Source organism: Caretta caretta, chromosome 4, assembly GCF_965140235.1.
Source record: "Caretta caretta isolate rCarCar2 chromosome 4, rCarCar1.hap1, whole genome shotgun sequence".
NCBI classification, from domain to species: domain Eukaryota; kingdom Metazoa; phylum Chordata; order Testudines; family Cheloniidae; genus Caretta; species Caretta caretta.
In genome coordinates, this window is record NC_134209.1 from 65,427,938 (window position 1) to 65,444,480 (window position 16,543).

A 16,543-nucleotide genomic window follows, 5' to 3' on the forward strand; every position below is an offset into this window, starting at 1 on the left:
GGCTGTGAAAAAGGCAAATACAATCCTATGATGTATCAAGCAAGCCATTTCCAGTAGACGTATGAATACCATTGTACAAGGTACAGCAAAGACCTCATGTAACGGAGTGGGAATTTTCTGTAATATTTTATAGGAATACTGTGAGTACCTCAATTTCCCTTATATGTTGCATGATCATCTTGGGAGCAGAAAAAGGCTGTTTACTCTTAGGCAGGCTACCACACAGTGTGGATGAAGCCTAGCTGTCTTGAGTTTGTGGCCCATGTGAGTGGAGAGTCCATGAAGACAATGGCAAAGCTGACCCCTGGGGCATTTGGTTCCTAGCAACTAACGATCATGGATGGTCAGGAAGCCAGCCATGTTTGACCAGCTGGAGAACAAAAGACTGAGGAGAGGCCAGGTGTGACTCACTGGGAAATCTGCACAAAAAGGACAGAAGGGGACAGAGCAGGAGCCAAGCAGGGACACACTGCTTGGCTGGGACTCTGGGCTAACCAGAATGGACCAAGGTGTAACTTTCTTCCCTCTGTGCTAACCAAGGTCTTTCTACTATTCTACACACCTAATAAAGCAGGGATTCTCATCCTTTTTCTTTCTGAGGCCCCCCCAACATGCTATAAAAACTCCACAGCCCACCTGTGCCACAATGACTGTTTTTCTATATATAAAAGCCAAGTCTGGCATTAGGGGGTAGCAAGCAAGGCAATTGCCCGGGGCCCCACACCATAGGGGCCCCGTGAAGCTAAGTTGCTCAGGCTGCGGCTTCAGCCCCACACAGCAGGGCTTTGGCTTTCTTCGCTGTGACTCTAATGCTAGCCCTGCTTGGTGGACCCTCTGAAACCTGTTCACGTCCATCCCCCCGTCCCACCCCAAGAGGGCCCTGGACCCCTAGTTGAGAACTGCTGTAATAAACCCTACTGTTTTTACAGTGCTGGCTGAGAGTCACTGCAGATGCTGAAGGTGGGGATGCATTGCCTCCTTTGGGTGTATAAGTCTCCCTCAGGTGCCCACCTCAGGTGGATTTGTTAAAGGGAGCTCATGGTTGAATCAGGGTGCTGAAGGCTCTGAGGTTCAGTCCAAGACTCCAAGGTTCAGTCCAATGGCTTAACCCTAATGAAAGAGTGAGATCCTAAGGTGGTCTGGCACACTGAAGGGGTCCTCCCAGGGATTGCTCCAAAGCAGTTCCAGAGCACTGGATCTGTGGATCTGTGACACCTCACCTCAAATATTGTGTACAATTCTGCTCACCAATGTTCACCAGAAAGTTGAATTTGAACTGGAACAGGTGCAGAGAAGATCTACTAGGATGATTAGGGAATAGGGAGCCTATTTTCTGATGGGAGAGTAAAAGGGCTTGGTTAATTTAACCTAGCCAAAAAGATGGCTCAGAGGGGACATGATTGGTTTTTATAAATACATTGTGGGGAGGAGTAACCACCAGGGAGATGAGCTATTTCAGCTAAAGGACAATGTTGGCACAAGAACAAATGGATATAAACTGGCCATGAATAAATTTGGGCTGGAAATGAGAGGAAGGTTTCTAACCATCAAAGGAGCGAAGTTCTAGTACAAACTTTCAATAGGAGTAGTCGGGGCAAACAACCTTAGTTTTAAGATAGAGCTTGATAAGTTTGTGAATAGGATTCTATGACTGGGTTCCCTGCAACAGCTGGGGACAGGACTCGATGACCCAGTAGGTCCCTTCCAGACCTATGCCCCTAACCAAATAAAATCTGTAGATCAGCCTCATTTAAAACAGAACACTAGGAAGCATTAGCATACACACCTTGCAAGTATCTTTCTAAATTAAACTGTTTTGACTCTGAATGATAAAATCGGGAAAGTATTTCAGGGTATTTTTTAATGTTTTGGACTTTAAAATTGCTGAATTGGTTTACATCTTCTATTTCAGAAAAGTTGAAACAAACTAAAGAGTCACATCTAGCCTGACAATTTCTCTGGAAAGAGTCTGTCACATGTTATTTGAGAAGTCAAGAGATTTATATTCTTGAAAAGTTAAGGGCTGAGAGTTAATAGTGTCATTATAAGAAACTAATCAAAGGGACTGAATTCAGTACACTAACTGAAAAACCTGGAAACAAAAAACACACAGCTAATATTTATCAGACCTGCTAAATAAAAGAGCACAACTACTGCTATATAGCCACGCATATTGCATAGGGAATAGCACCAACTTACAAACTATTTTGCAAAATATCAACCCCTTTGGAAAATACACTCCTTCCCCTTTAACATAGCTTTTCTTGTATTGTAAACTTGGTGACGGTGGCAGTACATTTTCATCCAAATATGCACACACACAAAATTACAGATACATCTCACTCCCCGAGTGACTTTATAGCATGTTGCTAGGTAACAGTGCATACAAGTCAGGTTTCAGGACCTTTAGTAAGTCACCATAAAATAACTGCATGGGTCTTTTTGCATGAATAATGTACATTTCTATCCTTTTTCTGATGCCAACAGATCAATCATTGAAAACATGACTGTCTGCCAAACTGTAAACAGCTCCCCATCAACTGTTACATGAAAAACAACAGATCAAGATGTTGTGGGTTTTTTTCCCCCAGTTATCAGTAGGCTTTTTCGCCTCTTGCTTTCCGCTCTCAATTCATGCTCATCATGAGCTCTATTATCTACAGTGCAGTCCAGCCGAGGTCTAGAGAGCCACTTACTGCATAACATGCTCTTAAGCAATACTAATCTAAACCAGTTGTCAGAACCACAACAAAAAATGGGCTTTTTCTATGGATTAAGTTTGAAACTCAACAGCAACAACAAAATAAGGTGCGGACAAACAAAAATTGTTTTTCCATAACAAAAAATGGAAAAAACCATCAACATATACTTCTAAAATCCAGAAGTTTCCAGAGCTTCTTTTGAAACATAATGAGAGCTGTTTGCTATCCCATCCCTGACTTCTCATTCCTCTTTTCCTCTCCCTTTTGCTTCGTGTTGGGTTGGCTCTATGAACCCTGAAACTTTATTTTCCAGCTCTCTTCATTCCATCCTGTGTTCTCAGGTAAGAGTCTACATACTCCCAGAGGTACAAAGATCTGGGGCAGATGAGGACATTAAGCCATTCCAAAAGACAAGACTGAATTGTCACTGAGCAAAAGGACATTAGGCCAGACCTTGATCCTCTGGTTCACCTAGCAATGACATTTATTGAAATGCAAGTCACATTCCATTTAAAGGAATGCAGTGACCAGTTAGTCTCCATTTAAAAGGCTATTGTTAACCTCCAAAGGGCAGAAATGGTATATGGAAATCACCTTGGGGACTGCTATCTCCATGTAAGACAGAACTGATTCTCTATCAACCATTTTCCCCCTTCCTCTCCTTTAAATTTTCAAGCCCAACCTTTGAAGATGTTTAGCTAATAATGCCCCACCCCACCTCTGGCATATTCCCAAAACTGAAATGTTCAGTCAAACCAACAATAGAAGACAGAAAATACAACAGATTCTCCCTAGGCACATATACTCCATTTCATAAAATTATTCTGCAGACAACTCTCCAAAGGAGGGGGAAAAAATAGAAGCGTGGTATGCATTAAATAAGGATTTCAATTAAAAACAAAGGTTTTCAGAAGTTCTTCACGTACTTCTTAGGCTACCAACATTCTGATGATAATAATCAATAAAATGAAGTAACATCTTCCATTCTTTAATAGCACTGATTAACTAGGCCTCACATACTCCTGTGAAGTGGGGTCAAGCATTATAAGCCCCATTTAAGAGATGGTAAAAGGCCAAGGAAGGTTAAAGGCTAGATTTTCAGAGATGCTGGGCAACAATAGCTCTGATTGACTTCAGCTACAATTGTGGCTGCTCAGCATTTCTGAAAAGCGTGCCCAAGAGGACTAGTATATGGTCACATTGACTCAATAACAGAATCTGGAGTTCCTATTCCCAGCTCTCTAATATAATAATTAGGTGTGACCTCCCAAAGAATAAACAGGAAATTGTTATTTTTTTAAAGTCAGGTGAAAAAAAAAACGTATGGCAATTCCAAGAATTAGTGAACGCAGAACAGAGGGGGTTCTTAAGGTTGGAGAAGGAGCAGCAGCTGCTGCCTGCCTTTCAGTTACCTGACAGCTTCATGAGAAAGTCTGATGCCATCTTGACAGAGATGTCCTGGCTGAATAGTGCTGAGGCTGTATTGGCCACATAGTCAGAGGAGTCTTTCAGCTTTGTGTTGTTGGTGGCTCTGTCAACGGTGCTGAAAGCAAAGGATGTAGCTGAGATGCTGTTGTCATCTTTGGGTTCTTCCTTTACTACTAAAGGTGGGACACCAGCACTGGCCTGCCCAGCCACCTCAAGTGTTTTAGACACAGACACTGTCCCTGTAAGCTCAGATCCTCTTTCCTTCTGTTGCCCAGGGCAGGAATTGTTATTTAGCTGTGGCGATCCCTTCACTTCAGTTTCTGGGATTTCCTCCTTCACTTTGGCTTCTGTCCTGAGGAAGTGCTGATGGCAACGCATGTGGAGTTTCAGGCTGAAGTGGCGTGAGGACGTGAAAGGGCATAGCTGGCATTGGAAGGTTTCCCCCCTGTCCTGGTGCTGATGAACCTGATTATATGATTGAAAACAAACATACATTTAAAGAAAATGTTATAAAAATATTCTAACGGTCTCTCCTATATATCTTTCTCACACACATTTTTATAAATACTTCAACTCATTAGTGAACATGTCATTACAAGACTCTTGCTAAAGATCAATTTCTAATAAAAACAGTATGGCACCACCTAGGCAGCAAAGAACATAAATTCTGAACCCAGTTCAAAAACCAGATATGTCCTGTTTCTGCACCATAAAAACTGGAAGTCCTTTTTGTACAAATCAACCTTTATGACCTGGCTGTAATGCCTACTGTATAAAATTCTGACTCCTCCATTCAGACAGGCAGCTGGTTCTTGGACAAGAACCTTATTTATTGTGTATTTTGTTGAGCGTTATGCCTATAACATTCTGTAAATAATGATGTTTCAGTGCAAACCTTGAAAATGCTAACTTGTATAACAAATACTGTAAACAATTTAGGTCCCATATTAATCCTCCATTATGAGAAAAACACAGTTCTTGTTTATAGTCACTGAAATAGTCTGTTGAGAACTAATTCCAGCAGAAAATGAAAGATTTTGTTATGACATGAGACAATAAAGTATTTGCATCACATTCTGATTTATCAGGTGTTACCTGGTGAACATTTTCTTTTATCTTCCATATTTTTAGACTACAAGTTCTTTCACACAGGGACCACGTCTTCCTGTGTGTTTGTACACTTCCCAGTACAATGGGACTCCAGTCCCAACTATGGCCTTTGGGAGCTACCATTTGTGTATGTACACACACTCTCTCTCTAATTTGTAAATTAATTTAGTATTCATGACAGGGAGGGAACAAGCATAATTAGGGCCCTACCAAATTCATGGCCATGAAAAATGTGTCACGGACCGTGAAATCTGGTCTCCCCCCCACCGTGAAATCTGGTCTTTTGTGTGCTTTTACCCTATATTATATAGATTGCACAGGAGAGACCAGCGTTTCTCAAATTGAGGGGCCTGACCCAAAAGGGAGTTGCAGGGGGGTCACAAGCTTATTTTAGGGGGATCACAGTATTGCCACCCTTACTTCTGTGTTGCCTTCAGAGCTGGGCAGCTGGAGAGTGGTGGCTGTTAGCCGGGCACCCAGCTCTGAAGGCAGCACCCCGCCAGCTGCAGCGCAGAAGTAAGGGTGGCAATGCCATACCATGCCACTCTTATTCTGTGCTGCTGCCTTCAGAGCTGGGCATCCGGATAGTGGCGGCTGCTGACTGATGGCCCAGCTCTGCAGGCAGCATCACAGAAGTAAGGGTGGCAATACCATACCCGGCCAGCAGCCGCCGCTCTCCAGCAGCAGTGCAGAAATAAGGGTAGCAGTACCACAAACCCGCCCCCCCAAGCACACACACAATTTCTTTATGGAGCAGGACCCCTAAAATTAAAACACCTTGAAATTTCTGATTAGAATAGCTGAAATCATGAAATTTGCAATTTAAAAAAATCTTATGACTGTGAAATTGACCAAAATGGACCATGAATTTGGCATGGCCCTAAGCATAATGCTAGCAAACTTTCCCAATGCACTTTTGTCATAAATATAAAGGGAAGGGAAAACACCTTTAAAATCTCTCCTGGCCAGAGGAAAAACCCTTTCACCTGTAAAGGGTTAAGAAGCTAGGATAACCTCGCTGGCACCTGACCAAAATGACCAATGAGGAGACAAGATACTTTCAAAAGCCGGGTGGAGGGAGAAACAAAGCCTCTCTCTGTCTGTCTGTGTGATGCTTTTGCCAGGGACAGAACAGGAATGGAGTCTTAGAACTTAGTAAGTATTCTAGCTAGATCATGTGTTAGATTCTGATTTCTTTAAATGGCTGAGAAAATAAGTTGTGCTGAATGGAATGTAGATTCCTGTTTTTGTGTCTTTTTGAAACTTAAGGTTTTGCCTAGAGGGATTCTCTATGTTTTGAATCGGATTACCCTGTAAGGTACTTACCATCCTGATTTTACAGAGGTGATTGTTTTCACTTTTTCTTCTATTAACATTCTTCTTTTAAGAACCTGAATGCTTTTTCATTGTTCTTAAGATCCAAGGGTTTGGGTCTGTGTTCACCTGTGCAAATTGGTGAGGATTTTTATCAAACCTTCCCCAGGAAAGGAAGGATTTTGGGGGGAAAGACGTTTCCAAACGGGCTCTTTCCCAGTAATATACCGGTTATACGTTTGGTGGTGGCAGTGATAAAGTCCAAGGGCATAAGGTAAAATAGTTTGTACCTTGGAAGTTTTAACCTAAGCTGGTAAAAGTAAGCTTAGGAGGTTTTCATGCAGGTCCCCACATCTGTACCCTAGAGTTCAAAGTGGGGAAGGAAACTTGACAACTTTAAATTCAGACTCTAGCAACCATGCTATTCCAACCCTGGGTATTCCTTTTACAAATACTGCTAGAGATGTAAATTTGTTCCATTCTGTTTGGTGAGTGTATAATCTGGACAAAATGGCACTCAGCTGAGATAAACACACTCATTTTCACTTGTGACCTAAACAGGATTTGAACTCAGGCCTCCAGAGATGTAAGGTTAGCGAAGCAATCAAAATCTCGCTTGCCATTTAGCCCTTCTGCATTCAGTGAAAGTACGTTTCATTGATGCTGCTAAGATTTGTACTGCAGCAGCACCCAAATGCCCCAAACAGGCTCAGGTCTCATTGTGCATGTGATGTACAAACACTCAGTACAAGATAATCCTTGTTGCACAGAGTTTACAAAATGACATTCTCAATGTGATAGAAATGTGGGTATTTACAGCCAAAAATAATTTTAAGATGTTAAAAGTTGCAGCTAACAAAAATTAAGATATTAAGAGCTAATGCTGAAGCCCAGTCCTTATAGCACCCAAAGTGGGTTTTAAAACAACCCCCCACTTACAGCAGAACATTTGTATAATGTATCATAAATAATAAGAATTTGTAATGAAACGTCAACAAAATTAATTATCTGTACTACTGGAAATACTGTGATATAGAAGTGAATTTCTTCTTTATCACATGGCACTGAGATGTGCTAACAGTTGCAAGCACCTTCAGTATGTCAACTTTATCTGCTACACCCACTGAATTGCTATGTGCCAGGCTGCATCTTTAGGATTCCCACCAATCAATGTCTCCCAGCGCCCATATTTAACTACTTCTGCCAGAGGACTGATGTCATAAATATGATTCCTTTTGAAGGCTGTCAAAGCCACTGCTGCTGAGAGGTGGCAAAGTTTGTGTGGAAGCCCAGTTTCTTTTCCCAGGGGCTCAGAATGCCACCTCTGCAGTTTCCAGAGTTCAGAGAGAGGTGACGGGTCTGTCCGTTTTGGATTTCTCTTGTGATAGGTCACAACAGCAAAATCACCCAGCTAACCATGACTTGCTTTAGTTTGAAACAAAATACATGTTAGGTTACAATTTTGCAGATTATACAATAAATAAAAAAGGAAAAATTCTTGCTCACTGGATCCAAATTCAGGGATTCCTGTTTAAACCATAGGAAATGGATGAAACAAGTTTCCAGAGCACTGGCTAGCATGCCTATAGTAGTATTTAAAAAATTTCAATAAATAAATTGGTTTGAAAACAAATAATGATAAAAACAGAAAATGATAATTTTCATTCAAAGGGATTTTAACTGTCATTCACTTCCTGGTCCTTAACTGCAGGAAAGAACTTAGTTATTGACACGTTGGATGGTCCATCTACAGTTGTCCAGTCTCCTCTCTCAGATAATGACTACTTCCAGATGGTTCACAGGGAGAAGCAATAAACCAAGTGGATAGCTATAATATAACCTGTCTATATGGCAAGTTTCTTCCTAAATCCTATTACGTTTATGCCTTGGAGCATAAGGACCTTTTTTTTTAATCCTATTTAACATAACTGTGGATGTTCTCCTTGTCTGTATAATTGTCTAAACTTTGTTTTAATCCTGCAGTGTTCTTGGTCTGAAATGACTTCCTGTGGCAATGGGTTATAAAGTTCCAGGCCCTGATCCTGAAATGACTTTTGCATCAGTTAACCTGAAGCATGCTAGTAAGTCCCATTGGCTTCAATGGATCTACTCACTTAAACTTTAGCATGTGCATGTTTGCAGAATTGGTCCCAGTTAGGTGGGGGTTAAAATAGTTCTGTTCTATCAGTTTTAAATTTGTTTCTGCCAGCTGAATTCAGTGTCTTCTTGTTCTCATATTACAAGAAAGAATAAAAAGAAGCTCGATTTACCTTCTCCATCACATTCATTACTTCAATCTTGTCGTCTCCTCTCTAATCTAAGCAATTTAATTCTTTTCAGTCCCTTTCTTCACAGGAAGTTCTTACCATCCTGCTAATCATTTTGTTGCCTGTTTTTGAACCTCTTGTATCTCTGATATAGCTTTTTGATTGAGCAGAACTGAATACAGAATTACAAGTGAGAGCATGTGTCATAAATATAAAGGGAAGGGTAAACCCCTTTAAAATCCCTCCTGGCCAGAGGAAAAATCCTCTTACCTGTAAAGGGTTCAGAAGCTAAAGGTAACCTCGCTGGCACCTGACCAAAATGACCAATGAGGAGACAAGATACTTTCAAAAGCTGGGAGGAGGGAGAAAAACAAAGGGTCTGTGTCTGTCTGTATGCTGCTTTTGCCGGGGACAGAACAGGAATGGAGTCTTAGAACTTTTAGTAAGTAATCTAGCTAGGTATGTGTTAGATTATGATTTCTTTAAATGGCTGAGAAAAGAGCTGTGCTGAATAGAATGACTATTCCTGTCTGTGTGTCTTCTTTATAACTTAAGGTTTTGCCTAGAGGGATTCTCTATGTTTTGAATCTAATTACCCTGTAAGGTACCTACCATCCTGATTTTACAGAGGTGATTCCTTTACTTCTATTAAAAGTCTTCTTGTAAGAAAACTGGATGCTTTTTCATTGTTCTAAGATCCAAGGGTTTGGGTCTGTGGTCACCTATACAAATTGGTGAGGATTTTGGGAAGTGGGGTGCAAGGTTTGGGAGGATTTTAGGGGGAAAGATGTGTCCAAACCATGTTTCCCAGTAAACCCAGATAAAGTTTGGTGGTGGCAGGGGAAATCCAAGGGTAAAATAATTTTGTACCTTGGGGAAGTTTTAACCTAAGCAGGTAAAAGTAAGCTTAGGAGGTTTTCATGCAGGTCCCCACATCTGTACCCTAGAGTGACAGCATGCAATCTATTTAAATAATGGCATCATAGTATTTTCAGTATTGCTGCTGTCCCCTTCTATATAAATTCAAACATTCTGTTTGCTCTTTTAACCACTACTGCACAACGAAAAGATGTTTTCATTCGGCTGTCTACAGTGACACTCAGGTATTTTTCCTGAATGTGCATGACTAGTTTAAATTGTTCCTTCTAGTAAGTATGCCCTTGCATTTATCAACAATGATTTCATTTGCTATTGTACTGACTAATCACCTAGATTTTTTAGGCCTTCTGAAGATCTTCTCAATTCCTTCTAGTCTTGACACTCCTAAGCAATGTTGCGTCATCTGCAATTTTGCTAGTTCACTCCTTTTTCTAGACCATTACTAAATAAATCAAACACGACTAGTCCAAGTATAGAGAAATCTGCAGTTAACCCCGTCATACTTCACACTGATTAATATATTCCTAACTGTTGTTTTACTGTCTCTTAACCAATTTCTAATCTGTGATAGTACTTTACCCCTCACTCCACAACTACTTAATTTTCTTGACAGCCTCTTGGTGGGGGACTTTGCCAAAGGCTTTTTTAAAGGCCAAATTAATTATCTCAACTGAATCTCCTTTATCCATTATTTTGATGACATACTCAAAGTTTCCCAGTATATGAGAATATGATTTTCCTTTACAGAAGCCATGTACCCCTATCAGATCATGTTATTCAAGGTGTTCTATTTTTATCAGTTTAATCAGTTTCCCTTGTATTGCTCTGTGATTTCAAGGATCAACCCGTCGTGTCTTTTTTAAAGACAGGTTCAAGATTTACAATATTCCAGTCTACTGGCTGATTTTAATAAGGGACATTTTTCTCAGCAGTTTTGTCACTTTATTTTTAAATTACTTCAGAACTTTTGGGCGTACATCACCTGGTGCAGGTCACTCGTTGTTCTATATATTTATCTACTTGTTCCAGAACTACTTCTTTTGACACCTCAGCCTCTGACAGTGTCTCACCTTTATTACTTGTAAAGAGTAGCTCTGAAGTATCTTCCCAGTGTGGTGAATTCTGATGCAAAGACAACCTTTAGTTTTTGTGAAACATCATTATCCTCCTTAATTGTTCCCTTAACTCCTTGGCAGTCAAGTGGACCCACCAATTCTTTCATAGATGTCCTGAGTTTAATACACTTAGAATTTAAAGAGTAAATAGCCAAAAAACATTTTTATTTCTGACCTCCTACTTACTATTTGACAATTTAGCTGCCATAGTTTATGTTCTTTACTTACTATTGGTTTTGTTTGGGATGGATAACCATTTTCTGGAGGACATAATTGGCTAAAATACCTTCTTGAACCTTGCAATTTAACCATATTTCTCCCCTGCCCCACTCTGCCTTCCTGCTTCCATTTTTGTTTAGTGATATGCATGCTTTTCAGGCCTTGTAAGCTTGAGAAGTCACTATGCTAAGACCAAAAATTATAGTTTTCTCTTTTCATTTAGGGCATTTTTTCTCACAAACCTCCTCTTAAAACAAAAACACCTGTCCTTTCTAAAGTTTAGTGTTACCATGTGTGATGGGGTGGACCAGGCCCAAAGGCCCCCAGCTGGAGGCCTCAGGGTTCTGCCACACCCATCCAAGGAATGGAGCAGTGGAGAGGTCCTCCACTCAGGCTAGAGTGGCTGCAGGGGAAACAGCCAATCAAGGCCCAGGAAGGCCATATAAACGGAGACGCAGAACAGAGCAAAAGTGGTTTAGAGCTGGCGAAGAAAGGACTGTGTGTTTGGCTGGAAAAGAAGCATGATCATGGACAGCTAAGTAGGGACAGGGACCGGGACAGCGAGAGGCTCATGGCTGGCTGCTAGGACTGAGCTAAAGGCAGCTTGCTAGCAGGGACCAGGGGAGCAATGAAGGAGCGCCTGGCTGGCTGCGGAAACTGAGTCGGGACTGAGCCTAGGGAGGCTGCAGGAAGATAGTGTCTCCAGGGAGGAAGCCCTGGGGATATGGCCCCATACCAGGGCCAGAACTGGTTTAAAGACCGTGGACACACCCAACCAGAGGGGGCACTCATGAGAGGTGGATGCCAAACCCATTACACCATGCTAGTTTTGGTATGATCCCTCCCCTAAGGATGTTGACTTTACTTACACTGGGGCCACTCTTAATGAGCACTTTAACAAAAGTTACTTCTTGAACCAACTCCTGTGTATTATTTAGACTAAGTTGAGACTAGCCTCTCTGCCTGCGTGCTCTAGGACTAGCTGTTCCAGGAAAAATAATTCAAGGTATCAAATTTCTTCTCTTTATCTTGTTCCAATATGAAAATTGACCAGTTTATATATAGATCTTTGAAGTCACCCATTTATTATCATATTAGACTTAGCTGCTGCTTTGCTATTCCTCAATGTTGTGCATTCAGTATCCATTTTCTAATCAGGAGGCTAATATATTTCTATTCTTATGGCATGGGATTTCTACAGATTCCACAGTATGGTCCTCTTCACACAGAACCTTTAGTTGGGTATAATTCTACTTATCCATGTTTTCTGAATAGTTTATACCCATGTAATACAGATTCTTGTTGGTTTTTTTGTTATTCCACAGCAATTCAGCCATGTTTACTATGTCCACTGTGTCAATCGAGTTGCCAGGCAATCGAGTTCACCCCTACTTTTGCTTTAAGATTCTTGTATTGTTATATAGACACTTTGTCAAGGTTCTTTCCCCACTCTGAACTCTAGGGTACAGACGTGGGGACCTACATGAAAACCTCCTAAGCTTACTTTTACCAGCTTAGGTTAAAACTTCCCCAAGGTACAAACTATTTTACCTTATGCCCTTGGACTTTATCGCTGCCACCACCAAACATCTAACAGGTATATAATTGGGAAAGAGCCCATTTGGAAACGTCTTTCCCCCCAAAATCCTCCCTTACCTTACACCCCTTTCCTGGGGAAGGTTTGATAAAAATCCTCACCAATTTGCATAGGTGAACACAGACCCAAACCCTTGGATCTTAAGAACAATGAAAAGGCATTCAGGTTCTTAAAAAGAAGAATGTTAATAGAAGAAAAAGTAAAAAGAATCACCTCTGTAAAATCAGGATGGTAAGTACCTTACAGGGTAATCCGATTCAAAACATAGAGAATCCCTCTAGGCAAAACCTTAAATTTCAAAAAGACACAAAAACAGGAATCTACATTCCATTCAGCACAGCTTATTTTCTCAGCCATTTAAAGAAATCAGAATCTAATGCATATCTAGCTAGATTACTTACTAAGTTCTAAGATTCCATTCCTGTTCTGTCCCTGACAAAAGCATCACACAGACAGACAGACTGTTTCTCCCCCTCTCCAGTTTTTGAAAGTATCTTGTCTCCTCATTGGTCATTTTGGTCAGGTGCCAGCGAGGTTATCCTAGCTTCTTAACCCTTTACAGGTGAAAGGGTTTTTCCTCTGGCCAGGAGGGATTTTAAAGGTGTTTACCCTTCCCTTTATATTTATGACACACTTATACTTATTTTTGGCCATATGCTTATTCTTAAATCCTTATGCGGATACCCAGTTGCTCTTCTGGAGCATAACTTTGTGATCTTAACCAATCCGTCTGCAAGTAGTGTTGGAAGTAGAGCAGGAAGCTGCGTACTAATATGTGCATGCTCCATGGATACGGGAGTGGCCAGAAGCTGTGTGAATGAAGCCTGCAGCAGTGTTCTCAGGTGAATTTCATCCATACTTACCTATGAGGGGAAATTGAAAAAACTGAGATTTTCTTCCCAGATTATCACTCTCCCTTATGTTACATTTTGCCACTTCAAAATAAATACATAATCTTTTTTTAAATTAGGAAAATAAATTCCTGTTGTATATTAAACCCAGACAGGGAAGGGCTCAAAAACTGTCGTCTTGCTTTTTTATTCTTAATTTTTTTTTCCTTCAGAAATCCTCTTTGTTCCACCCTTATGCTGGTCAACATCACTTTCCACAGTTGTAGCACCAGTTTAAATCATGATGCAGTACCAGAAATGAGTCCTGAGTTCCTGGGAGGAGGCTTGATAGGCCTTCCAAAGGCCCAAGCGTAAGGACCGAAACTTTGGGTTATGAATGATATGATTTTTGTCCCATCCCAGGTGAATAAAAACTAATTTTAGTTTATATTTCTGTACTGAATCTATTTTAGGTTTTTCTATGGGTATGATTATTGAATCCAAATGTCATACAACTATTAAACATAAAAAGAATGTGCCCTAAATGACAATATTCTCTCAGCCTCCCTTGTTTACAAAAGGCACCTGTGGGTATTTTTCCTTCCTGCCTTTCACTTCCTTGCCAACAGTTGCAAGTTGGCAGTGGAAAGGGGTCCTTCTTGGATAGTCTTTATCCAAAAGATAGGTATAAATCTAAACACTGTTAGGGTTAGAATCGGCCCAATACCCTGTAGCCAAATGCTCTATAGCTGGAGTCAAGACACCAGAAGTGCTCTGCTCCTTGCAATGTTGTATTCTGGTCCAAACTCATTAGCATGACATAGTTAACAGAAAGCTATCAAAACTGATTTTTTAAGAAATGAAAAGGGAAAAAAAGATGCCATAAACAAACACCTATATGTCACTAACAGAAATCAAAACTCAGAATCCCTAATTAAAAATGGAAGTCTGAAAAAAGATGCACAACATCTATAATTCTAGAAGTGGGTAAAGGTACTGTGCCTCAAGGCTATGCTGCTGTAAGAAACAAACTTAAGGCTCCTAGATTTTGATGACAGTGTGACAGGACTGCAATAGATTAATGCCTTGAACAATCCTGTCTGCCATCCTGCTCTACTAAACATAATACAGGAGACACAAATCTCTCAACACACTTATACAAAAAAAACACTGGATTTTGATGGAATCCTGTCTGAGCAGATGGTGCAGATGGACAAACAAATCCATTCCATTATAGACTTCATTTTTTGTCATTCTTTTGTTCTGGAAACCTGGGCTCTGGAGATGGCATACAATCTTGGCTGCAGCCAGGGATTTAGCCTGAATTTATAGTAGACTCAGTGGGTGTGGCTAGTGGCAACAGTTTGTGTAGGAGTCTCTCCTCTTTATCCTATCTGCCAGAGTAAGATAAAGTAGTTCCAGAGAAATGATAGGACACTGAAAGGCTATGAAATCTCCAGCAAGAGAAAGTATACTGTGCCTCTGAATAACAGCTTCAGTTTTTGTTTTACCCTATTACTTCTATTTAATTTTTCTTTTGGTTTTATTTCTCGGTTTTTTTGTTCGTATTTTATGTCTATGTACTTTTTGTTTTTGGATTTTTTTTTATTTTTATTTTTTAAATAGAGAGGGTTAAGGAAACATTTTATATTGTGGTAAAATAAATCTGTTCCTCAGCTTACCCCAATTTGTCATCAGTTTACTTCATCACCAAAGAAAACTCATGTCATTCTGGCAGGGTGACAGTGACTTCAAACATATATTCTCTATCCCCCTCACCAGCCACACATGCATTTTGGATTCATCTTGATTTTGTCCTCCCTGATGCACCACATTGTCACCAGAGGCCTACTCAGAAGAGAATATATATCAAGCCCCAATGTCAACAGAAAATATTTTCCAAACCCTTATACTGTAAGTCTGATCATTTGAATGTATCTGTAAACCAGAGACTGCCAAAGTGAGCATGTGAGACTGAATGTGGCCCATACAATCCTTGTATGCCCTCATCTCTAATAGGGTGGTGTGACCAGTGAAGGCCACAGTTCCCACCATTTTCACCTGTGACACTCACTATGTTGAGTGCTGATATTTGCAGTCTGCAGGCCTCACCTCTATATCATGGATAAGGGGGCTGTAATTTGCTCCAGTTTATTTTACTTGTTGATTCATTTATAAAATCTCATCTCTTACAACTGACTGAGGGTGTAACAATATTGTTTTGGTTTTTTTTAAACCCCACCAAGTTAGTTAATCAATATTAATCCCTAGTAGATACACGTCACCCAGCAAATCAGGAGTAAACTTAACACAACATCCCTATATCCACCCACTTAAAATAAAGAGAAAATTGATGGGCTTTTTTTTCATATTGATATGCAGACTCTGTTAGAACAGAGGAGGAATGAATGACAGAGTTGAGGGCCCTCCACTCAGAACACTCTGTCACCAACCTGCAGAGGTTTAAATCTGGGAACACTTTGTTCAAGTACATTTCAGTTGATCTCACTCATTATGGTGAAATGGGGGGAAAACACAGGCTTACAGATACAAGTTACCTGAGACATAAAGGCTTTTAAAGATCACTGTCAAAACTTTGAATCGCATCTGGACTCAGAAAGGCCTCACACACACATTGAGCAGAAGGGGTGTCAGAGTGAGACCTTGTGGGACCCTCCATGAGACCAGCCTCAGGGCAGATTAGTTCATAGTGACACTAGAAGAAGGATGGGCCAACTTTTTGGCCTGAGGGCCACATCAGGGTGCGAAACTGTATGGAGGGCCAGGTAGGGAAGGCTGTGCCTCCCCAAACAGCCTGGCCCCTACCCCCATCCGCCCCCTCCCACTTCCCGACCCCTGACGGCCCCCCTCAGAACCTCCAGCCATCCAACCCCGCCCTGCTCCTTGTCCCCTGACTGCCCCCTCCCAGGACCCCCACCCCTAACCGCCCCCCAGGACTCCACCCCCTATCTAAGCCCCCGTTTCCCATCCCCTGCCCACCCCAGAACCTCCACCCCATCCAGCCACCCCCTTCTCCCTGTCCCTTATCCAACCCCCCCTCCCGGGCCCCTTACCATGCCAC

The 16,543-nt window shown here is 41.2% G+C and overlaps 1 protein-coding gene across 6 annotated transcripts in view; it reads right to left on the reverse strand.

The window, feature by feature from the left end:
- The window catches only part of ZNF827 (zinc finger protein 827), a 162,940-nt gene that overhangs the window by 113,244 nt on the left and 33,153 nt on the right, over positions 1-16,543 (reverse strand). For all 6 annotated transcript variants that reach the window (XR_007356237.2, XR_012668099.1, XR_007356239.2 and 3 more), the window contains exon 4: positions 4,115-4,595. Coding sequence is in view for 3 of the 6 variants with exons in the window: in XM_048846963.2 (XP_048702920.1) it covers positions 4,115-4,595 (481 nt within the window). In the remaining 3 variants the exon portion in view is untranslated. The remainder of the gene's footprint in view (positions 1-4,114; positions 4,596-16,543) is intronic.